The sequence below is a fragment of the Hemiscyllium ocellatum genome, chromosome 47, assembly GCF_020745735.1.
Source record: "Hemiscyllium ocellatum isolate sHemOce1 chromosome 47, sHemOce1.pat.X.cur, whole genome shotgun sequence".
Classification (NCBI taxonomy): domain Eukaryota; kingdom Metazoa; phylum Chordata; class Chondrichthyes; order Orectolobiformes; family Hemiscylliidae; genus Hemiscyllium; species Hemiscyllium ocellatum.
The window spans coordinates 2,951,833-2,976,715 of record NC_083447.1 but is presented as its reverse complement, the minus strand read 5'-3'; the positions used below and the strand labels follow the sequence as shown (position 1 = coordinate 2,976,715).

General features: G+C 49.4%; 1 protein-coding gene across 1 annotated transcript in view; it reads left to right on the top strand.

Moving 5' to 3' along the window:
- ppp1r14ab (protein phosphatase 1, regulatory (inhibitor) subunit 14Ab) overlaps positions 1 to 24,823 on the top strand; it is a 51,582-nt gene extending 26,759 nt beyond the window's left edge. The window contains exons 2-4 of the mRNA XM_060856199.1: positions 12,911 to 12,991; positions 13,091 to 13,123; positions 24,526 to 24,823. Of these exons, the coding sequence (XP_060712182.1) occupies positions 12,911 to 12,991; positions 13,091 to 13,123; positions 24,526 to 24,615 (204 nt within the window). The 3' untranslated portion in view covers positions 24,616 to 24,823. The remainder of the gene's footprint in view (positions 1 to 12,910; positions 12,992 to 13,090; positions 13,124 to 24,525) is intronic.
- The last annotated feature ends 60 nt before the right edge of the window (positions 24,824 to 24,883 follow it).

Below are 24,883 nucleotides of genomic sequence, written 5' to 3'. Positions count from 1 at the left end.
GACCCTCCGACAGTGCCCACTCCCTCAGCACTAACACTCCGACAGTGCCCACTCCCTCAGCACTGACCCTCCGACAGTGCTCACTCCCTCAGCACTGACCCTCCAACAGTGCCCACTCCCTCAGCAATGACCCTCCGACAGTGCCCACTCCCTCAGCAATGACCCTCCGACAGTGCCCACTCCCTCAGCACTGACCCTCCGACAGTGCCCACTCCCTCAGCACTAACACTCCGACAGTGCCCACTCCCTCAGCACTGACCCTCCGACAGTGCCCACTCCCTCAGCACTGACCCTCCGACAGTGCCCACTCCCTCAGCAATGACCCTCCGACAGTGCGGCGCTCCCTCAGCACTGACCCTCCGACAGTGCCCACTCCCTCAGCAATGACCCTCCGACAGTGCCCACTCCCTCAGCACTGACCCTCCGACAGTGCCCACTCCCTCAGCACTAACACTCCGACAGTGCCCACTCCCTCAGCACTGACCCTCCGACAGTGCTCACTCCCTCAGCACTGACCCTCCAACAGTGCCCACTCCCTCAGCACTGACCCTCCGACAGTGCCCACTCCCTCAGCAATGACCCTCCGACAGTGCAGCACTCCCTCAGCACTGACCCTCTGACAGTGCGGCGCTCCCTCAGCACTGAATCTCCGACAGTGCCCACTCCCTCAGCACTGACCCTCCGACAGTGCGGCACTCCCTCAGCACTGACCCTCCGACAGTGCGGCACTCCCTCAGCACTGACCCTCCGACAGTGCGGCACTCCCTCAGCAGTGACCCTCCGACAGTGCCCACTCCCTCAGCACTGACCCTCCGACAGTGCCCACTCCTTCAGCGCTGACCCTCCGACAGTGCGGCACTCCCTCAGCACTGACTCTCCAACAGTGCCCACTCCCTCAGCACTGATCCTCCGACAGTGCCCACTCCCTCAGCACTGACTCTCTGACAGTGCTGCGCTCACTCAGCGCTGACCCTCCGACAGTGCCCACTCCCTCAGCACTGACCCTCCGACAGTGCCGCGCTCCCTCAGCACTGACCCTCCGACAGTGTGGCACTCCCTCAGCACTGACCCTCCGACAGTGCGGCACTCCCTCAGCACTGACCCTCCGACAGTGCCCACTCCCTCAGCACTGACCGTCTGACAGTGCCGCGCTCCCTCAGCACTGACCGTCCGACAGTGCAGCACTCCCTCAGCACTGACACTCCGACAGTGCAGCACTCCCTCAGTACTGATCCTCTGACAGTGTGGCGCTCCCTCAGTATTTCAGTGGGAATATCATCTTGGATTGAGAACTCAAGATGCTGTCATGAGGTTTGAATTTATGGAAGCTGTGGGAATAATATCGCTGTGGGGAATCCGTGATCCATGAATATATATAAGAAAGAAATCAATAAGTATTTTAAATATTGATGTCACCTAGAGGTATGGGGATAAATTAGGGATAAGGCTTTGAGATAGAGGACCAGATGTGAATGGGAAATCAGATAAGATGGGTTGAATGGCTTACTCGTTTGTATTTTCTGTGAAACTGCAGGAGCGTGTGGGTGAGGGTGTTACCCACAGACCCACATTGTTACTAAATGCTAGAGCAGTCTGGGTTTGACACATTGACAGCTGTCTGTAAACTCACTCCATCCCAGTCTCTGTTAGTCTCACGTTTTGGAGAGAGAGAGAGAGAGAGAGCTCGGTTCAAACCACGTTTCCTGTTCCACATTAGACAATGTTTAAAGTTCTCTCCCAAACATCTTCCAAGGGAGCAGATGTTCGGCAGAAATTCCCCTCTGATTTCTCCAGAACATTGGAATCCATCATCTGCTGCTTTGATGTGGTTTTGTTCCCACATGCTGGTGTACCCATTAAATAACGTCTCTTTGCAGTTGATGTCCCGTCACTGGGCTCTGTGTCTCCCTCCCCCTGTCCACCACAGGGTTCTGCCCTAACATCACTTCATCAATCCCATCCTGAGTTCTTAGCTCTTGCATTGTTTCCCCTCTCTCCCTCCCGCTTTCTGTGCCCTTCTCTCTCTCTCTCTATCCCTCTCTCTATCCCTCTCTCTGTCCCTCTCTCTGTCCCTCTCTCACCCTCTCTGTCCCTTGCTCTCTACCTATCCTTTTGTCTGCCCCTTTCTGTGCCCTGCTCTCTCTATCTCCCTCTATCCCCCGTCTCTCTCTCTCTCTGTCTGTCCTACTCTCTCTGCACTTCTGTCTTTCTCTCTGTCCTTCTCTCTCCCTATCACTCCTCTCTCTCCCTCTATTCCTCTCTATCTCTCTCCGTCTTGCTCTCTCCGTTCCCTCTCTCTGTGCCTTTTTCTCTCTCCTCCCTCTCTGTCCCCTTATCTCTCTATCCCTCTTTATTATTCGTGTTCCCCCCCCACCTCTGTGTTTCTGTCTTTTTCTTTCTTCTATCCCCCATCGGTGTGTCATCTCTCTCTCTCTCTCTCTCTCTGTCTCTCTCTCTGTCACGCTCTCTCTCTCTGCCTCTCTTTCTCCCTCTTTCTCTCTCTGTCTGTCTCTCTCTCTCTCTCTCTGTCTCTCTCTCTCTCTCTCTCTCTCTGCCTCTCTTTCTCCCTCTTTCTCTCTCTGTCTGTCTGTCTATCTCTCTCTACCCCCACCCCCCCCTCACCACCTCTCTGTGTCTTGGCCGTGTACCACCCTCATTCTCTCTCTCGGTTGTTCCGGATTTATTCATGACCTTGTTGTTCTGTGGGAAGTGAAGCTGAACACAGAGTGGTTTTAGTTGGAAACACGTTTCTCCAAAAGGGGTGAATAAACAGAAATGTTTTGGTGTAAGGAGTGGGACCGAGCGAGTTGTGTCAACATAAAGTAAAGCAGACCTTCCTCTGGAACCCGTCCCATTTCATCAGACTGAGAAAAATGTGTCTCATATTTTACTCCAAATTGGTGCCTCCAGATGAGGAACCCCCTTCTGTTGTTTTGTTCTCTGAACCTGAGCAGCTTCCTCTCTAGATCAGGCCGGAGGGGCCAGAGGTCAGGGCGGAGGTCGGGCCGGAGGAGGCCAGAGGTCAGGCCAGAGGTCAGGCCGGAGGTCGGGCCGGAGGAGCCGGAGGTCAGGCTGGAGGGAGCGGAGGTCAGGCCAGAGGTCAGGCTGGAGGGAGCGGAGGTCAGGCTGGAGGGAGCGGAGGTCAGGCCAGAGGTCAGGCTGGAGGGAGCGGAGGTCAGGCTGGAGGGAGCGGAGATCGGGCCGGAGGGGCTGGAGGTGGGGCCGGAGGTCGGGCCGGAGGGAGCGGAGGTCAGGCTGGAGGTCGGGCTGGAGGGAGCGGAGGTCAGGCTGGAGGGAGCGGAGGTCAGCACGGGTTAGTGCAGGGACCCTATTGTTGTAACTACTGCCCTACTGTGTTGCCTTCCCAGTGGGGGTCTGTTAGCTCAGTTGGCTGGATGGCTGGTTTGTGATGCAGACTGATATTGACAGGGTGGGTTTGATTCCCATCACTGGCTGAGGGAGTCTCCTTCCCAACACCTTCCCCTTGGTCTGAGGCACGGTGACCCCCAGGTTAAACTCCCACTGGCCTCCTCTCTAACAGGACAGCAGCCCCACGTTCTGGTCGGACTATGGCGGTTTTATCTTTCCTTTCCCGATAGTAATACCTTTTTGCCTGAAGCAGAGTTGACCGAGTGGAATTCTGACAGAGAGTTGGTGTTTATGTTACATGAAGCCTAATTGGGGCTCCAGCGAATAATTGATGAGGGCAACAGCGATTGGATTTTTAAAAGCTTCTGAGTCGTTGTCATCACTTTATTGCTGCTGTCTCTCCCAGTCTGGGCGCATGTCCATCAGCCACGAAACATAAATAAATTACCAAGTGCTTGAGTATGACTCCAGGATCCCAGCACAAACCTCTCCATCCCCCTTCCCAGCTGGATGCCAGATCTCCCAACCTCGACAGAACCCAAGGTGCACCTTTTAAAACGAAATAAGAACAGGAATAGGCCATTCAGCCCCTCAATGCTGTTTGACCATTCAGTAGGGTCGCGGCTGATGCGACGTCCACTTTCCTGCCCTTCCCCCTCGATTCCCGGACTGATCAGGAATCTCTCCACCTCAGCCTTATATACCCACCCGGGCCCTGGCCCCACAGCTCTCTGGGACAAGGAGTTCCAAACACTCTCCACCCTCCGAGGGAAGAAACCCCTCCCCATCTCAGCCTTCAGTCGGTGCCCCTTTATCCTGAGGCTGTGCCCTCTGGCCCCAGACCCTCCCATGACCCTCCCCCTCTCAGCATTGACCCTGTCAAGCCCCTTACAGAATCCAAGATGTTTCCATGGGATCCCCTCTCATTCGTCTCTACTCCAGGGGGTAGGGTCCCAACGGTTTAACCTTTGCTCTTGAGACAATCCCTCCGACCCAGGGACCATCCCAATGATCCTTCCCTCAGCTGCTTCCAATGAAATTATATCATTCCTTAAATAAGGGACCAAACCTGCTCACAGTGCCCCGGGTGTGGTCTCCCCAGCCCCTTGTACAGTTACAGTAAGATTTCCCTACTCTCATGCTCCAATCCTCTTGAAATAAGGCCCTTCTTGATTACCTACTATCCTTGTGTGCTGGCTTTCTGTGTGTCGTGCACAAGTCCCCACCCCCCCGCTCCCAAGTCCCTTTGTATTGTGACTTTCTGCAGTCTTTCTCCATTTGGATGATAATCTGTTCTTTCGTTCTTCATCCCAAAGCAAACCGCTTCACCTTCACAAACATTACACTCCATTTACTGAGCCCAGCGGAATCTCTCGGTAAACGGTCTGGATCTCCCCCTCACAACCTGCCGTTCCATTTATTTTTGTGTTGTCGGCAAAATTCCCTGCAGACACTCATTTCCTTCCTACAAGTCAGTAATATTTATTGGAAACAATTGTGATCTGTTCTCTCACCCACACCCACACACGTCTGCGCGTGCACGCGCGCACACACAGTTTGCCCAACTCTGACAGATCCTGACTTTGTTTAGCCTCCAGGCTTCACTGACCAATCCAGTGCCTCACTGTCAGAAAGGAAGTGGCCCGTGTGCTACTGATGGCTCACATTCCGGGATTTTTGACAGAGTCAAATATCCATAAAAGGAAACCTTTGTGACCAACACAATCTCGTTCCCCTAATCCCGGGAAATCGTTCTGTTTCAAATATTTTGGAAATTCCCTTTTGAAAGTTGCTGTTGCGTCTGCTCCCATTGCCTTTACAGTTCTAGATCATATCAGAAACAATTCTCACCTTCACTTCTGTCCTTTGGCCAATTCATATCAAGGTGTAACCCAGTGACTGGAAAGATTGATTATTTTAGTACTGCTGAGGGAGTGGGCACTGTCGGAGGGTCAGTGCTGAGGGAGTGGGCACTGTCGGAGGGTCAGTGCTGAGGGAGTGGGCACTGTCGGAGGGTCAGTGCTGAGGGAGTGGGCACTGTCGGAGGGTCAGTGCTGAGGGAGCGCCGCACTGTCGGAGGGTCAGTGCTGAGGGAGCGCCGCACTGTCGGAGGGTCAGTGCTGAGGGAGCGCCGCACTGTCGGAGGGTCAGTGCTGAGGGAGCGCCGCACTGTCGGAGGGTCAGTGCTGAGGGAGCGCCGCACTGTCGGAGGGTCAGTGCTGAGGGAGCGCCGCACTGTCGGAGGTTCAGTACAGAGGGAGTGTCGGAGGGTCAGTGCTGAGGGAGTGCCGCACTGTCAGAGAGTGATGATGGTCTCTGTATTGAGGGGTGCCTCTTGCTGGATTTGATCAGCCTGGGACTGAAAGTGTTAAATTCTGAGGGCAGTTTGCGCAAATGAGGTTTGTACACTCGTGTGGAAATGATTAAAAGGTGATCTAATGGAAATGTTTGAGACAATTAAAGGATTTGATGAAATATTGGCAAATAGAGAAATCATTACCTTCTGTGGAGGCAGGGGCAGGACAGACTGGAACAAATAAACAAAATCGGTAATTTGATGCAGGCTGGTGAGGGAGGGGGAGTCAGAAAACAGTTTTTGGCGCACTGGTGTGTAATGATCTCCAAAACTCCCCCTCCCCTCTGGCTCTCCCAAGAAAGAGCCTTTGGGATTGGGAAGGACCGAGAGAGAACTTCAGAGAACGAGATGATTGCAAGCTGTTGTTTGAAGGGAGGTCGAACCAAGGCATAATATTGGAGTTAAAGCACAGTTCAGGCATGGTCTGATTGAATTGTGGATAGGCGCAAGGAGCAGAATCATACCAGCCCCACAGTTGGATGCAGGCCATTCAGACCATCGAGTCCACACCTACCTCACCCATACCTCCACAGAAGAGCCTCCCTCCCAGGCCCACACCTCCCTGTCACCCTGCATTTTCCATGGCCAATCCGCCCGAACCTGCACAGAGTCATAGAGATGTACAGCATGGAAACAGACCCTTCGGTCCAACCCGTCCATGCCGACCAGATATCCTAACCCAATCTAGTCCCACCTGCCAGCACCCGGCCCATATCCCTCCAAACCCTTCCTATTCATATACCCATCCACACGCCCTCATGGGCGGCACAGTGTGGCTCAGTGTTTAGCACTGCTGCCTCACAGCGCCAGAGACATGGGTTCAATTCCCACCTCAGGCGACTGACTGTGTGGAGTTTGCACGTTCTCCCCGTGTCTGCGTGGGTTTCCTCCGGCTGCTCCGGTTTCCTCCCACAGTCCAAAGATGTGCAGGTCAGGTGAATTGGCCATGCTAAATTGTCCATAGTGTTAGGTGAGGGGTAAATGTAGAGGAATGTGTCTGGGTGGGTTACTTTTCGGAGTGTCAGTATGGACTTGTTGGGCTGAAGGGCCTGTTTCCACACTAAGTAATCTAATCTAAACATTGCAATTGTACCAGCCTCCACCACATCCTCTGGCAGCTCATTCCATACATGTAACACCCTCTGAGTGAAAAAGTTGCCCGTTAGGTCTCTTTCATATCTTTCCCTTCTCACCCTAAACCTATGTCCTCTAGTTCTGGTCTCCCCCACCCCAGGGAAAAGACATTGTCTATTTACCCTATCCATGTCCCTCATAATTTTGTAAACCTCTATAAGGTCACTCCTCAGCTTCTGATGTTCCAGGGAAGACAGCCCCAGCCTGTTCAGCCTCTCCCTGTAGCTCAAACCTTCCAACCCTGGCAACATCCTTGTAAATCTTTTCTGAACCCTTTCAAGTTTCACAACATCTTTCCATCTTTGGACTGTGGGAGGAAACCCTCCCAGACACGGGGAGGATGTGCAAACTCCAAACATTGGAGTTGACCAAGGGGGGAGTTGAACCCAGGTCCCTGGCACTGAGAGGCAGCAGTGCTAACCACTGAGCCACTGCGCCAAGTTAATGTTTGTCACAGAGAGGGTGGAGTGAGGGCTGTCATTGTTCTGTAATCACAGGGCTTGTGAAACCAGCCATTAATCTCCTCATAGTTACTTTACGGTTTACACTGTGCTGTCTGCTCTGGTTAAGCTCCCCTGTAATTGTCACACAATCCATAAAGATGAATGTCACGGGAGACCTGGACGATTCCTCTTATGGTGTGTGTGTATGATTCACAGGGGTAGGGAAGGCTGCATTGACAGAAACCAGTCCCACATTGTCGAAGGGATTTGAGAGATGGCTGCGGTAAAGTGGCCAACTCTGTCTCTTTCAAAATAAATGCCTTTAGCTGCTGGTAAACAATTTCTGTCCAGCTCGGAACAGCAGGAGATTTGCACGATCCATCACTGAGCTCAACTGTTTGTGACGACAGTTTCATTGTACCCTTGTTAACTCTGACACATCCCCTGCCAACCACTGAAGCTACAATAGATTCAATTGTTGGCTCCATCTGACAGACCGGCCAACTCTTCTGCCCACTCCTCAGTTCAGGAATTTTGAAGGTGCATACCACATCTGTTCAAATTCCAAACACAATTTCATTGTGTTTGTGTGTGTGTGTGGGCTCTGAATCGGACAGCTAGTACTGAGGGAGGGTCAGTGCTGAGGGAGCGCCGCACTGTCGGAGGGTCAGTGCTGAGGGAGCGCCGCACTGTCGGAGGGTCAGTGCTGAGGGAGCGCCGCACTGTCGGAGGGTCAGTGCTGAGGGAGCGCCGCACTGTCGGAGGGTCAGTGCTGAGGGAGCGCCGCACTGTCGGAGGGTCAGTGCTGAGGGAATGCCGCACTGTCGGACGGTCAGTGCTGAGGGAGTGGGCACTGTCAGAGGGTCAGTGCTGAGGGAGTGCCGCACTGTCGGAGGGTCAGTGCTGAGGGAGTGCCGCACTGTCAGAAGGTCAGTGCTGAGGGAGTGCTGCGCGGTTGGAGGGTCAGTGCTGCGGGAGTGGGCACTGTCGGAGGGCCAGTGCTGAGGGAGTGCGGCACTGTCGGAGGGTCAGTGCTGAGGGAGTGGGTACTGTCGGAGGGTCAGTGCTGAGGGAGCGGGCACTGTCGGACGGTCAGTGCTGTGGGAGCGCTGCACTGTCGGAGAGTCAGTGCTGAGGGTGTGCTGCACTGTCAGAGGTGCCACCTTGAAGTTGGAGTGTTGTGTGCCTTGGGAACACTGTGCTCCAGCACGTGGTCAGTTGAAACACTCAGCTGCTGTAAATGGCTTTCTTTGGCCAATGAGAGATGTGGGAACATCAAGGAAAAGGACAGACAGGATCATAAATCCACTCCAATCCTCTTGAGGAGCGTGCTCGGTGGACTGTATAGATCCAACTCTGTCTTGCCCAACAGCATTTCTTTATTTTCTCTGTCTGCATTCTTACCTCATAAACCAAACTGCCTTCATTTACAAACCCACCAGCTTTCTGTGGGCCAACTGTTTTTAAGATAAGATATTCTGGGAACACTGAGGTTGAAGTTATTCTGAGATGATTCAAATTCATTGTTTCCGTTGTTCTGATCTCCCTTTCTGCCAGACAGATACATTCCCAACTGTTTAAATGTCAGTTATGCTCAGCCTCAAACGTGACAGGATGTGAAAAGCTAAAGTGACGTTGTTTTTGTTGGTAATTTTAGTCCCATCTTGAGTCCAGAAACAGAGAATACCTTGGCTGTCGCTGAGGTATTTTCCTGGGGACAGGTCTCTCTCAGCTTGAATATCCCTCCTGTCCACGTCCCCCCACACGGCCAGTGGGAAATAACGAGAGAATCTTTTGACCTTTTCCAACAAAGTGGCTGATTGAAGCTTCCCAAAGCTGACCTTGGTAGGGTCAGTTCAGCAGAAACGGGTGGGTCTAAAGGAGTCACCAATAAAAAGCAATTATCAATGAATCCATTAGGGAATTGAGGAGGCTGTGGGACTCATTCCCACTGGGAGAGCTCGAGGTGATTAGTTTAAGGAGAAGCTAGATATACACAAGAGGGATGTAAAACGCAGATACAGACCCTTCGGTCCAACTCATCCGTGCCAACCAGATATCCCACCATAATCTAGTCCCAATTGCCAGCACTTAGCCCATATCCCTCTAAACCCTTCCTATTCATATACCCATCCAGATGCCTTTTAAATGCTGTAATTGTACCAGCCTCCACCACATCCTCTGGCAGCTCATTCCACACACGTACCACACTCTGCGTGAAAAAGTTGCCCCTTAGGTCTCTTTTATATCTTTCCCCTCTCACCCTAAACCTATGCCCTCTACTTCTGGACTCCCCCACCCCAGGGAAAAGACCTTGTCTCTTTATCCTATCCATGCCCCTCATCTTTTTAGAAACCTCTGTAGGGTTTACCTCAGCTTCCAACACTCCAGGGAAAACAGCCCCAGCCTGTTCAGCCTCTCCCTGTAGCTCAGATCCTCCAACCCTGACAACATCTTTGTAAATCTTTTCTGAACCTTTCAAGTTTCACAACATCTTTCTGACAGGAGGAAAATAACTTTTGCAGCATGTGGTCATCACTGGCTGGGCCCAGCATTTATTACCCTGTCCCTAGTTGCCCCTTGAGAAGGTGGGGGTGAGCTGCCATCTTGAACCGCTGCAGTCCATGTGCTGTGGGTTGACCCACAATGCCCTGAGGGAGGGAATTCCAGGATTTTGATCCGGCCACAGTGAAGGAACGGCGATATATTTCCAAGTCAGGATGGTGAGTGGAGGGGAACTTGCAGGGGGTGGTGTTCCCATGTATCTGCTGCCCCTTGTCCTTCTAGATGGGTGTGGCCGTGGGTTTGGAAGGTGCTGCCTGAGGATCTTTGGTAATCTTTGAATCGCAGAAAGATCTCGTGATAGGGTTGAGATGCAATGGAATGGGAGAAGGTTGGGGCACCAGTATGGACTGTTTGGGCCGAATGGCAGGTTTCAATGCTGTATATCCCCATGTATGTTCTCCAACCGTCACTCTGGCTAGTATTGACAAATTCAGAAAGGGATCTTGGAATCTCTTGGTTCGAGATCCTAATGGACATGCTGAGGGATGTCCCGACAGCGTTTTAGTGAAGTCGTCCTGAGTTCAGCTTCCAAGCTGCTGGGATTCTCAACAAGTCTCTTGTCTTCCATGATTCAGTTTTGACCTTTCAACCTCAGGGTCACAATTCTCCAGATTTCTGCATGGGTGAGTGAGTGAGCTGCTAAGTTAGCATTAGTCATCTTCGAGTTGGTTTATGATTAGACGTACTGTTGTCACATGTACCTCGGTACAGTGAAACGTTTTGTTTTGCGTGTAGTTTGGTCAGATCACGTTGTGCAAATATCACAGGGTGATTTAACCAAGCAAGGAATGCAATGTCGGTGCTGCAGAGAGAGTACGCAGAAAGGGAGGTCAACATGTGATTGGAAATTTGAGAGGTCCGTTCGGAAGATTAATAACAGCCATGGAGGATTCATTTTCTGGGTCTCTGCATCAGGTTTGTCTTCAGCTTCTGGGGTCCCTAGCTCTGGGATTCCTGTCCTAAATCTTTCCATCTCGCCATCTCCTCCTTGGAAATGCTCCCTCAAATCCATCTCTTCCACCAAACTCCTGATCATGTGCTTTATGTAGCTCATTGTCAACGTTCGTTTTAATCGCTCCTCGTGGGGTTTACTACATTCTAGGTGCTATACAAATGCCATTTGAAAGAGTTCAGAAAACATTTCCAAGGGTGTTGCCAGGTTTGGAGGGTTTGAGCTACAAGGAGGGGCTCAATAGGCTGGGGCTGTTTACCCTGGAGTGTGGGAGGCTGAGGGGGTGAGCTTTGTTTATAAAATCATGAGGGGCATGGATAGGAGCCCTCATTCCTAATGAAGGGCTTTTGCCCGAAACATCGATTTTCCTGCTCCTCGGAGGATGCCTGACCCCTCTAATCTTGACTTTTCCCTGCGGTGGGGGAGGTCAGAACTAGAGGGCATAGGTTTAGGGTGAAAGGGAAAGATATAAAAGAGACCTGAGGGGCAACTTTTTCACACAGAGGTTGGTACATGTATGGAATGAGCTGCCAGAGGAAGTGGTGGAGGCTGGTACAATTGCAACGTTTAAGAGGCATCTGGATGGGTATATGAATAGGAAGGGTTTGGAGGGATATGGGCAAGGTGCTGGCAAATGGGATTAGATTGGGTTGGGATATCTGGTTAGCATGGACAAGATGGACTGAAGGGTCTGTGTCCGTGCTGTGCGTCTCTGCGAGTCTAAACGTTGTTGCCTTTATGTTCAACGAGAAGTCATTCCCACTGCTGCTTTTCCTCTGTTTGTTTCCTCATCGTGTGTTTGTTCGGGAATATCTGGAAATGTTCAAGATTAAACTAAACTTTTTACTGATCATAAAGTCAATTCTCCCATCTGTTCCTAATTTATCTCAGTTATTTCCACAACATTGTGTACCTTGGAAAGGACTTAACATTAATGTACTCAATACATTCTAATGTTGGCAAAGAGCAGGATTGGGAATTAGTAACCTAACATAATAGTCATAGCCTATTTAATTGCATTTGCATATGCAGTCATATAAATAAACTTAATGGCTCTTAGAGACTGGGAATCCTGTAGCGAGTAACTCCCCAAAGCCTGTCCACCATCTCCAAGGCACAAGTTAGGAGTGTGGTAGAATACTCCCACTTGCCCTGGATGGGGGCAACTCCAACAATTCTCAAGAAGCTCAACACCATCCAGAACAAAGCTTGCTTGGCCCCACATCCACAAACACCCCCTCCCTCCCCCACCGATGCTCAGTAGCAGCTGTGTGTACCATCTACAAGATGCACTGCAGAAACTCACCAAAGATCCTCAGGCAGCACCTTCCAAACCCATGACCACTTCCATCTAGAAGGACAAGGGCAGCAGATACATGGGAACACCACCCCCTGCAAGTTCCCCTCTGAGCCCCTCCCCATCCTGACTTGGAAGTATATCCCATTCCTTCAGTGTGGCTGGGTCAGAATCCTGGAATTCCCTCCCTAAGGGCATTGTGGGTCAACCCACAGCACATGGACTGCAGCAGGTCAAGAAAGCAGCTCACCCCCACCTTCTCAAGGGGCAATTAGGGATGGGTAATAAATGCTAGGCCCAGCCAGTGACACCCACATCCCACAAGTGAATTAGAAAAATTCCCCAGGAGAGTAATCAGATAAGTCATTGACATTGAGCTCAAGAAAGAGAAATTGAGAGAGATTTAAAGGCGATATACTGTTTCTTCAAGGAGATAAGGAAGATGAAGAGGGATAGGGAGAGAATGTACAGGGACTAGAGTACAGCCATCGGTGGAGATGTGGTGAGAGACCACTTCAGGGTCACCACAAGGTGGAGGCGATGAGAAGGTGGTAACCTCAGTCCATCCAGGAATTGAACTCATGCATTGCAAAGCAGCTGTCCACCCAACTGAGCTAACCCCCTCCCATAAACCCAAGGCCAAGTTGCTGACCTTTCCTGACGTTGTCCCGGGACTGTGAGGAAGGAACATCTGAGGGAGCAGCGCGGTGAGAGTCTGTTGGTACAAGGGGTTTGTGTGGAATGGAATGGGTTGGTGATGGCTGGTCCTAATCTCTCCCTTTTACCTTGTACAGGAAGAGCAGATGCCAGAAGAGGTGAATATAGATGAATTACTGGAACTTCAGACTGATGGAGAACGGAGAAGCCAATTACAGGTCTGGTCTGTTGATCTGACACTCTCAGGACCTGGGGGTGAGGGGTCTGGATGGTCATTCAATGAGCCTCTAAAACATGGCACTGTTTTTGTTTTCCAGATAATGCTTAGAATGTGCAGGAAAAATACAGATGTAAGTCTTTTTTTAAATATCTTTTCTTATTTCATCTTCCCAGTCCTCAATGACAGGAGAATATTGGTTATAAGAAACAGGAGTAGGCCATTCACTCTTTCAAGCCTGTGCTGTTATCATGGCTGGTCTGTATCAACTCATCAGAACATTCAATATTTTGACAAGCTACTTCTCCTTTAAATACTTTCATTGATCTAGCCTCCACACGTGTTTGGTCAGAGTATTGAGTACAGGAGTTGGGAGGTCATGTTGTGGCTGTACAGGACATTGGTTCAGCCACTGTTGGAATATTGCGTGCAGTTCTGGTCTCCTTCCTATCGGAAGGATGTTGTGAAACTTGAAAGGGTTCAGAAAAGATTTTACAAGGATGTTGCCAGGGTTGGAGGGTTTGAGCTACAGGGAGAGGCTGAACAGGCTGGGGACTGAGGGTTATGCCCCAGGGCGCTCACTGTTGTGTGAACATACAGCTGGCCAAGTGGGTTTACCCCAATGACATAGCAAGGGAAAAGGTTGAGATTCTGAAAAGTGAGTATAGAGAGTTATGCAGGAATTTAAAAAGGAGGTCCTCAAGGGTAGTAATATCTGGATTATTCCCAGTGCTACGAGCCAGTGAGGGCAGGAATAGGAGGATAGAGCAGGTGAATGCATGGCTGAGGAGCTGGTGTATGGGAGAAGGATTCACATTTTTGGATCATTGGAATCGCTTTTGGGGTAGAAGTGACCTGTACAAGAAGGACGGATTGCACCTAAATTGGAAGGGGACTAATATACTGACAGGGAAATTTGCTAGAACTGCTTGGGAGGATTTAAACGAGTAAGGGGGGGGGGTGACCCAGGGAGATAGTGAGGAAAGAGATCAATCTGAGACGGGTACAGCCGAGAACAGAAGTGACTCAAACAGTCAGGGCAGGCAGGGACAAGGTAGGACTAATAAATTAAACTGCATTAATTTCAATGCAAGGGGCCTAACGGGGAAGGCAGATGAACTCAGGGTATGGTTAGGAACATGGGACTGGGATATCATAGCAATTACAGAAACATGGCTCAAGGATGGGCAGGACTGGCAGCTTAATGTTCCAGGATACAAATGCTACAGGAAGGATAGAAAGGGAGGCAAGAGAGGAGGGGGTGGCATTTTTTGATAAGGGATATCATTACAGCTGTACTGAGGGAAGATATTCCCAGAAATACATCCAGGGAAATTATTTCAGTGGAACTGAGAAATAAAAAAGGGATGATCACCTTATTGGAATTGTATTATAAGACTGCCCAATAGTCAGAGGGAAATTGATAAACATTTTTAAGGAGATCTCAGTTATCTGTAAGAATAATAGGGTAGTTATGGTCAGGGATTTTAACTTTCCAAACATAGACTGGGACTGCCATAGTGTTAAACGTTTAGATGGAGAGGAATTTCTTAAATGTGTACAAGACAATTTTCTGATTCAGTATGTGAGTGTACCGACTAGAGAAGGTGCAAAACCTGACCTACTCTTGGGAAATAAGGCAGGGCAGGTGACTGAGGTGTCAGTGGGGGAGCACTTTGGGGCCAGCGACCATAATTCTATTAGATTTAAAATAGTGATGGAAAACGATAGACCAGATCTAAAAGTTGAAGTTCTAAATGGGAGAAAGGCCAATTTTAACGGTATTAGGCAAGAACTTTCAAAAGCTGATTGGGTGCAGATGTTCGCAGCTAAAGGGACAGTTGGAAAATGGGAAGCCTTCAGAAATGAGATAAGAATCCAGAGAAAGTATATTCCTGTCAGGGTGAAAGGGAAGGCTGGTAGGTATAGGGAATGCTGGATGACTGAAGAAATTGAGGGTTTGGTTAAGAAAAAGAAGGAAGCATATGTCAGGTAGATCGAGTGAATCCTTAGAAGAATATAAAGGAAGCAGGAATATACTTGAGGGAAATCGGGAGGGCAAAATGGGGACATGAGATAGCTTTGGCAAATAGGGTTAGGGAGAATCCAAAGGGTTTTTACAAATACATTAAGGACAAAAGGGTAACTAGGGAGAGAATAGGGCCCCTCAAAAATCAGTAAGGTGGCCTTTGTGTGGAGCCGCAGGAGGTGGAGGAGATACTAAATGAGTATTTTGCATCAGTGTTTATTGTGGAAAAGGACATGGAAGGTATAGACTGTAGGGAAATAGATGGTGACATCTTGAAAAATGTCCAGATTACAGAGGAGGAAGGGCTGGATGTCTTGAAGCGCATAAACGTGGATAAATCCCCAGGACCTGATTAGGTGTACCCGAGAACTCTGTGGGAAGCTAGAGAAGTGATTGCTGGGCCTCTTGCTGAGATATTTGTATCATCGATAGTCACAGGTGAGGTGCTGGAAGACTGGAGGTTGGCTAACGTGGTCCCACTGTTTAAGAAGGGCGGTAAAGACAAGCCAGGGAACTATAGACCAGTGAGCCTGACCACGGTGGTGGGCAAGTTGTTGGAGGGATGTACATGTATTTGGAAAGGCAAGGACTGATTAGGGATAGTCAACCTGGCTTTGTGTGTGGGAAATCATGTCTCTCAAACTTGATTGAGTTTTTTTGAAGAAGTATCAGAGAATTGATGAGAGGAGAGTGGTAGACGTGATCTATATGGACTTCAGTAAGGCATTCGACAAGGTTCCCCATGGGAGACTGATTAGCAAGGTTAGATCTCATGGAATACAGGGAGAACTAGCCATTTGGATATAGAACTGGCTCAAAGGTAGAAGACAGAGGGTGGTGGTGGAGGGTTGTTTTTCAGACTGGAGGCCTGTGACCAGTGGAGTGCCACAAGGATCGGTGCTGGGTCCTCTACTTTTTTGTCATTTACATAAATGATTTGGATGTGAGCATAAGAGGTACAGTTAGTAAATTTGCTGATGACACCAAAATTGGAGGTGTAGTGGACAGCGAAGAGGGTTACCTCAGATTACAACAGGATCTGGACCAGATGGGCCAATGGGCTGATAAGTGGCAGATGGAGTTTAATTCAGATAAATGTGAGGTGCTGCATTTTGGGAAAACAAATCTTAGCAGGACTTATACACTTAATGGTAAGGTCCTAGGGAGTGTTGCTGAACAAAGAGACCTTGGAGTGCAGGTTCATAGCTCCTTGAGAGTGGAGTCGCAGGTAGATAGGATAGTGAAGGCGGCATTTGGTATGCTTTCCTTAATTGGTCAGAGTATTGAGTACAGGAGTTGGGAGGTCATGTTGCGGCTGTACAGGACATTGGTTAGGCCACTGTTGGAATATTGCGTGCAATTCTGGTCTCCTTCCTATCGGAAGGATGTTGTGAAACTTGTAAGGGTTCAGAAAATATTTACAAGGATGTTGCCAGGGTTAGAGGATCTGAGCTACAGGGAAAGGCTGATCAGGCTGGGGCTGTTTTCCCTGGAGTGTTGGAGGCTGAGGGGTTTATAGAGGTTTATAAAATCATGAGGGGCATGGATAGGGTAAATAGATAACGTTTTTTCCCTGGAGTGGGAGAGTCCAGAACTAGAGGATATAGGTTTAGGGTGAGAGGGGAAAGATATAAAAGAGACTTAAGGGGTAACTTTTTCACACAGAGGGTGGTACGTGTATGGAATGAGCTGCCAGAGGAAGTTTTGGAGACTGGTACAATTACAGCATTTAAGAGGCATTTGGATGGGTATATGAATAGGAAGGGTTTGGAGGGATATGGGCCGGGTGCTGGCAGGTGGGACTAGATTGGGATTGCATATCTGGTCGGCATGGACAGGTTGGACTGAAAGGTCTGTTTCCATGCTGTACATCTCTATGACAGAGCTTGATCAAGGGGCCAAATGGCCTCTTAGTTTGTAAATCTTTTTAATAAGTAAATTTGTACCAAAGCATATTCAGGCAGTGATGATTAAGGAAGGGAAAGGGAATGAGCTAGTAACAATCCTCAGCACAGAGCTGGTTCGTTGCCAAGTGAAGAGTACAGTTAGCTTTGAAGTGTTGCCCTGGGACTGATGTCTGGGATGTCCCTGTGAAATGGCTTCCCACTTGACCTGTCTTGTTGATGAGATCTTCATTTGAAGTATGGTGAATAATTGCAGTTGACAATGGCTCGATCTTATCGGAGTGAACTTTCAGTGACCTCAGCGGGAAGCGTTTCCCTGGAAATGTTCTCGATTCAAAGTGATTGACCAAAGCCAGAGAGTTTCCTGTCCCTCCTTTCAAATCACAGATCACAAATTAAATAGCAGAGTGGAAACATCACTGACAGGGGGTGGGGTTTATGTAGGATTGTAAATGGGATGGTGAAATATTTTTGTGAAACCATGGGTCAAAGCCAGTATCATAGAATGCCTAAGGTGCAGATGGACGACATTCAGCCCATGAAGTCTGACCGACTCTCTAAAGAGCATCCTGCCTAGATCCACCCTATCCCTATAACCCTGCGTTTCCCATGGCCAATCCATCTAGCCTACACATCCCTGGGCACTGTGGGACAATTTCCCAAGGCCAAACCACCCTAACCTGCACATCTTTGGATTGTGGGAGGAAACCAGGTTTTATAGGTACATACAAAATGAGGGACGGCGTAGATAAAATCACACCAGGGAGGGTGTTTCCACTGGCAAGCGAAACTAGAACAAGGGGCATTGCCTCAAAATAAGGAGCGGGCTTCGAACGGAGCTGAGGAGGAACCTCTTCACCCAGAGGGTTGTGAATCTGTGGAATTCCCTGCCCAGGGAAGCAGCTGAGGCTTCCTCGTTGAACGTTTTTAAGGCCAAGAGAGATTTTTGAACAGTAAAGGAATGAAGGGTTATGGTGAGGGGGGTTGGTAAGTGGAGCTGAGTCCATGATAAAGATCAGCCATGATTTTATTGAAAGGGGGGAGCGGGATGGAGGGGTCAGACAGCTCCTGGTCTTATCTCAGTCTAACTGCTCCCAGAGTGAATGTACTGAGAGACTGTGTAACTGACTCATGATGAATATAATGACAAGCTGCACTGACACAGGCTGGCACTCAGCCACAGAAGGAGGCCCCCTGTTTTCGCAAGTTTGCTAAAGGAAAAGAGGGAAAAAACAACATCACTTGCTGGTGACAGTAAAACAAGATCAGAACAGCACATTGCAATCAGTCGGTTTATGATTTACTCAATATATTCAGCTGGTTTCCCATGAATTTAAAAAATATATACGTGCTTAAAAGGGATTATCACGTTAAAATTAGAAGCTGGTTGTGATTGTGACACACAATGCTAAAGAAGGCCAATCAGGGCAGGACTTATACACTTAATGGGAAGGTCCTGGGGAGTGTTGCTGAACAAAGAGACCTTGAAGTGCAGGTTCATAACTCCTTGAAAGTGGAGTCGCAGGTAGATAGGATAGTGAAGGCGGTGTTTGGTATACTTTCCTTTATTGGTCAGAGTATTGAGTACATGAGTTGGGAGATCATGTTGCGGCTGTACAGGACATTGGTTAGACCACTGTTGGAATATTGCGTGCAATTCTGGTCTCCTTCCTATCAGAAAGATGTTGTGAAACTTGAAAGGGTTCAGAAAAGATTTACAAGGATGTTGCCAGGGTTGGAGGATCTGAGCTACAGGGAGAGGTTGGGGCTGTTTACCCTGGAGTGTCAGAGGCTGAGGGGTGACCTTGTAGAGGTTATAAAATCATGAGGGGCATGGATAGGATAAATAGACAAAGTCTTTTCTGTGGGGTGGGGGAGTCAAGAACTAGAGGGTTTAGGGTGAGAGGGGAAAGATTGAAAAGGGATCTGAGGGGCAGCTGTTTCACACAGACGGTGGTACGTGTATGGAATGAGCTGCCAGAGGAAGTGGTGGAGGCTGGTACAATTACAGCATTTAAAGGCGTCTGGAAGGGTATATGGATAGGAAGGGTTTGGAGGGATATGGGCCAAGTGTTGGCAAATAGGACTAGATTAGGTTAGGATATCTGGTCGGCATGGACCGAAGGGTCTCTTTCCATGCTGTACATCTCTATCACTTTAAACGATGTGTGAGAGTTGCTGGGATTGGATTGAGGGAGGACAGCGGTTATTATCCTTTCCACGGATCATGATACGGTTAAACAATTCCGCTGTTTCCTGGTCTCAAAAGATGTCTCTTTTGTTGAAGCGAGTTGACGTTAAGTTCCCTGAAATTGAACGGAGTCAGTTGTTGACAAAATTGCTCCGGTACAGAATGATGTTATCCATGCTCGCTCTCCAGATCCAGGAGAGGATTCCAGAGCTCAGGGTCTGGCCAGCAGAGGAAGAGTAATGGAAATCAGGAAATGTTCCGGAGGCCAGAATTGGAGGGATGTTGCCTTATTAGGACAAGGGCAGCAGATACATGGGAACACCACCCCTTGCAAGTTCCCCTCTGAGCCCCATCCTGACTTGGAAATATATCGCCGTTCCTTCAGTGCCACTGGGTCAGATCCCTGGGGTTCCCTCCCTAAGGGTATTGTGGGTCAACCCACAGCACATGGACTGCAGCGGTTCAAGAAAGCAGCTCACTCTCACCTTCTCAAGGGGGGCAACTAGGTACGGCGTAATAAATACTGGGCCCAGCCAATGACACCCATATCCCATAAGTGAATTAAAAAAAACTTGGAGTCTTTCCTGCGGATTTTGAATAAGAATAGACTTCTCGGCTTTTAGTCCTGATGGTTTCACCATAATGAGATCAAAACAATGTCACTCCACACAACCTTGTGTACTGTCTGTAAATGTTGGGTGTTAACTTCCTACAGGCCTAGTGTGACCAGCCAGGGGGTCCCTGCAGCCATTTACTCATTTCTTTCCTGATGGGAAATTATGTTGTGGGAGGGCCTAGAATGAGGAGGCCCAGCCTAAAGTTAAAGGCTCTCCCATTGAAGGCGGAGTTGAGTAGGAATATTTTTCCTTTAGGGCCATGGGTCTGTGGAAACTCTGTTCATCGGCTGGTTCGGTGAACAAGGACCATAGGAACAGGACGAGGCCATTCAGTCCCTCGAGCCTGCTGCCCCATTCAATAGGGTCCCGGCTGATCCGAGATTCCTCACGTCCACTTTCCTGTATTTCCCTGTGACTCTCGATTCCCCGACTGATTAAGGACCTCTCGCTCTCAGCCTTATATATACACACTGGCCCTGACCCCACAGCTCTCTGGGACAAGGAGTTCCAAAGACACTCAACCCTCAGCAAGGAGAAATTCCTCCCCATCTCAGTCTGAAATTGGAGCCCCTTTACTCTGAGACTGTGCCCTCTGACCCTAGTCCCTCCTGTGAGGGGGACCATCCTCTCAGTATTGACCCTGTCAGGCCTGTTACAGAATCCAAGCTGTTTCAATGAGGTCACCTCGAATTCTTTTCAACTCCAGGGAGTTGAGTCTCATTCTGAATATTTTTAAAGCTGAGATAAGGTTTTTGTGTCCTGACTCTTAACTGACACAGCACGGTGGTTCAGTGGTTAGCACTGCTGCCTCCCAGCGCCAGGGACCCAGGTTCAATTCCAGCCTCGGGCGACTGTCCGTGTGGAGTTTGCACGTTCTCCCCGTGTCTGTGTGGTTTTCCTCTGGGTGCTCTGGTTTCCTCCCACAGTCCAAAGATGTGCAGCTTAGGGTGGATTGGAAAATCACCCATAGTGTCCAGGGATGTGCAGACTAGGTGGGTTAGCCATCGGGAATGTTGGGTTGCAGGGTAATGTGGATCTGAGTGGGATGCTTCTCACAGGGTTGGTGCGGACTCAATGGGCCGAATGGCCTCTTTCTGCCCTGTAGGGGTTGTATAAAGAGTATATCGGGGTGGTGGGGGCTAGACGGGAATGTGGAGTTGAGGCTGCGATCAGGATGGATGGGCTGAGTAGCCTTCTCCTCTCCATGCGGTGGACCTTACAGGAGGAAGGGAAATGGTCAAAGAATCTTCATTATCCTCCTGGAGAGCTCTGGTTTGACCCACAACATTAAACACATCCCAGAGCTCCTGACAACCAAGGGGGCTACTTTTCGGAATGCCGTCGCCACCAGTGTGTGCCCAGCAAGCTCCCACAGAGAGCAATTTTATTTTAAAAAAAAAACGAGACAATCCGATGTTGGTTGAGTCCAAATGTTGACCAGAAGAGTCCAGCACGGAAACAGACCCTTCAGCCCAACTCGTCCATGCTGACCAGTTATCCCAACCCAATCTAGTGCCACCTGCCAGCACCCCTCTGCGTTAGCTGAACCTCCAAACTCAGGGATAGATTCCCAGGGAGTGCAGCACTCCCTCCGCACCGCACCCGGGATCGCTCCGGCTCCTGGGATGAGTCTGGGAGCTACAGCATCGGGAGAGATGCGAATGGTGAAGATATACCAAGGGAAAACCAAAATGTTGGTCAACCGCTTGCATTGTTTTTATTTAAAAATCTGGGTAATGAACAGGCCAGGGGATACGCCAGCAGAGGCCATGGTGTTGGTGCCAATCTCTACCAGGCTTTACGTCCAAACGCAGCTTTGGAAAAGAACCTAAGACTGCGCCAAGAAAGTTTTGTTCAGGGTGGTCTGTTATCTCCTGGGGTGGTTCCTGTCCTTGTTGTGAGGGTCAGACATGTTGACCAACAACTCGATGTTTCGGGCAAAAGCCCTTCATCAGGAATAAAGGCAGTGAGCCTGAAGCGTGGAGAGATAAGCTAGAGGAGGGTGGGGATGGGGAGAGAGTAGCATAGAGTACAATGGGTGGGTGGGGGAGGGGATGAAGATTATAGGTCAGGGAGGAGAGGGTGGAGTGGATAGGTGGAAAAGGAGATTGGCAGGTCAGACAAGTCCGGACAAGTCATGGGGACAGAACTGCCCCAGGTCATTTCCTCTGCCCTGAAGCTCTTCAACCATGTCGTACCACCCTCCTCTCGCTTATCTCTCCACGCTTCAGTCTCTCTGTCTTTATTCCTGATGAAGGGCTTTTGCCCGAAACGTCAATTTCGCTGCTCGTTGGATGCTGCCTGAACTGCTGTGCTCTTCCAGCACCACTGATCCAGAACCTGGTTTCCAGCATCTGCAGTCATTGTTTTCACCTTGTTGACCAACAACGTTGTATTGAGGTACGTGTGTTTTGGTCTGTTTATTCCCGGTTTATTGGGAGGTGAATGTGTTGCAATGAACTTCCTGCCTGCGCGGTTACAAGACAGCAGGCAAAGTATGGGAGACCGTGCGGAACGCAGATGCTGGAAGTCAGGGTCAACAGAAGCGATTCCAGCCTGAAACGTTAACGTTCCTGCTCCTCGGATGCTGCCTGAGCTGCTCTGCTCTTCCAGCCTCCCATCATTGACCCTAAACATAGCACAAGGGGGAGGGGAGGAGCTGACTGTCCCACTAAAAGCCGGATGTTGGTGCTAATTAGAGTCATCGAGTTCTTCAGCATGAAAACAGACCAACTCATCCATGCCGACCAGATATCCCAACCTAATCTCGTCCTTCGGTCCATCTTGTCAATGCTGACCAGATTCCCAACCCAATCTACTCCCATTTGCCAGCACCCGGACCATATCCCTCCAAACCCTTCCTATTCATATACACATCCAGATGCGTCTTAAATGTTGCAATTGTACCAGCCTCCACCACATCCTCTGGCAGCTCATTCCGTACACGTACCACCCTCTGTGTGAAAACATTGGCCCTCAGGTCCCTTTTATATCTTTCCCCTCTCACCCTAAACCTATGCCCTCTAGTTCTAGACTCCCCGACCCCAGGGAAAAGACCTCGTCTATTTATCCCATCCATGTCCCTCATGATGAGCTTGAATCTCAGAGGTTTGAGGCCTTGATGAAAGCTAACATTCCCATTTAAGTCCTGACTGAATCAGAGATGCTGTCTTTCTGATGTGACGTTAATCAAAGCCCCCTTCAGTAGGGATGGGCCGGGAGGTGGGTAGACCCAAAAACATCTCATGGCGCTATTTCAATGGAGAGAATCAAGGCTTCATCCCCCCCCCCCCACCCCCCCAAATACTGATTCCTCACCCCAACATCTCAAAATAAGGGGTGGGGGGGTGTTGTTGTCGCATCGCTGTTAGTGGGAGGTTACTGCGCCACGGGTTCTCCTTTACACTTCCTTCAGGGGCACCATGAGTGTTTCATTGGCATTCTGGAATGTCCTGAGGTGCTACGGAAATGCAGTGGCATGGCGATAATGTCCCGGGCTGGGGGTGGGGTAAGTAGATGAGAGGCTCAGATTTAACACTGAGCGGATCAGAGCGGGGTTCTGCTGGTGGAAATTAAATTCATTTGAATCGATCAGGAACCGAAAGTCCATCTCAGTGACGGTGAGTGAGCAATTGTCAGTGACGGTGGGAAAAACCCATCTGGGTCACTAATGTCCTGACCTTGAGGGAGGGAAATCTTCCCTCCTAACCCAATCTGGCCTACATGTGACTGCAGCGATGTGGGTGACTCTTAACTGCCCCCTGAAATAGCCACATGAGACCCTCAAGGGGTAATTAGGGATGGGTAATAAACACTGACCTTGTTATGGATGAGGGTTTAAGACAGCACTGTTTTCCATCTCGCCGTGTGGACACTTTTAACCAACCTCTTCAGAGATGGTACAGTCCACCCTCTGGAACAGGTGGGACATGGACCCCCCTATTCCAAAGGTAGGAACATTACCACTGTACCACAAGAGCCCACGCCCATTGACTGTGAGTTGTTTTACTGTCAGGGTGAGGCAGGACAGAAATAGCAGCGTTGGATATTACGGTAAGGAAATGAACAGGAATAGGCCATTCAGCCCCTCAAGCCTGCTGTGCCTTTCAATAGGATCATGACTGTTTAGAATTAATTGAACGGAATTGGCTTTACTGTCGCACGTAACCTCAAGAGTGCAGTGAAAGATTGGCCAGTTGCCACAGACAGTGCCATTTTAGCTCCATCTCAGTGCAGGGTCCTTCAGGCGTAAAGCAGGAATACCAGGAAAACAATGTTTAGAAAGTGAAACATTACAGCCCCTCCTCCTAACTAGGAACGCAAAGACTTAGTTAACAGTTCGACCCCACAATCCGTAAGCATCTGGTTATGCTGAGCTCACAAAGACTCGACCTTCCCCACCCCACTGTGGGATCAACCTCACCCCCACCGGCCACCCCGTAGTGCCTACTCCCCTGCTCCCACACTCCTCACATCCACTTTCCCTGTAACCCTCAATTCCCCGACTGATCAACATTCTCTCGATCTCAGCCTTAAATATACGCGCGGACTCTACCCCCACACTCTTTGGGGCAAGGAGTTCCAAAGACTCTTGACCGTCACAGAAGAAATTCCTCCTCAATCTTGGTCTTCAGTTGGTGCCCTTTTACTCTGAGACTGTGCCCTCTGGCCCTAGACCCTCCTATGAGGGGGAACATCCTTTCAGCACTCAACGATATGTCAGCCACTTAGAATCGTACACATGTTCCCAAACTGATGTCAAAACTAATGTTCTTTGTGTTCCTTTGTGTTTAGGAATTCATCACGGAGCTATTAAGGAAGTTACAGGGACTTCATAAAGTGGAGGTGCAGAAGGTTGGACTGGAGTGCCCCCAACAACACTAAGAGGCTGTTGATAGACATTACTGGGCTGTGAAGGGGAATTTCTTTTAAAGAATTCTTTTGGCACTGTTATAGAAACTAAATGGCATGTATTTTGCTTGCCTCTTGCTAATGCAAAATAAGCTTTCAAAGGCAATTATTTTGCCGGATATATAAAATGTTTTGTTTTTGGTTGTTTGTTTTGTTAATGCAATTAAAGAGATTGACACAGGCTCTGGCTTTCTCTGGTTTGAATGCACAATCCCTCTGCTTGGGTTACTTTCAGCAGCCT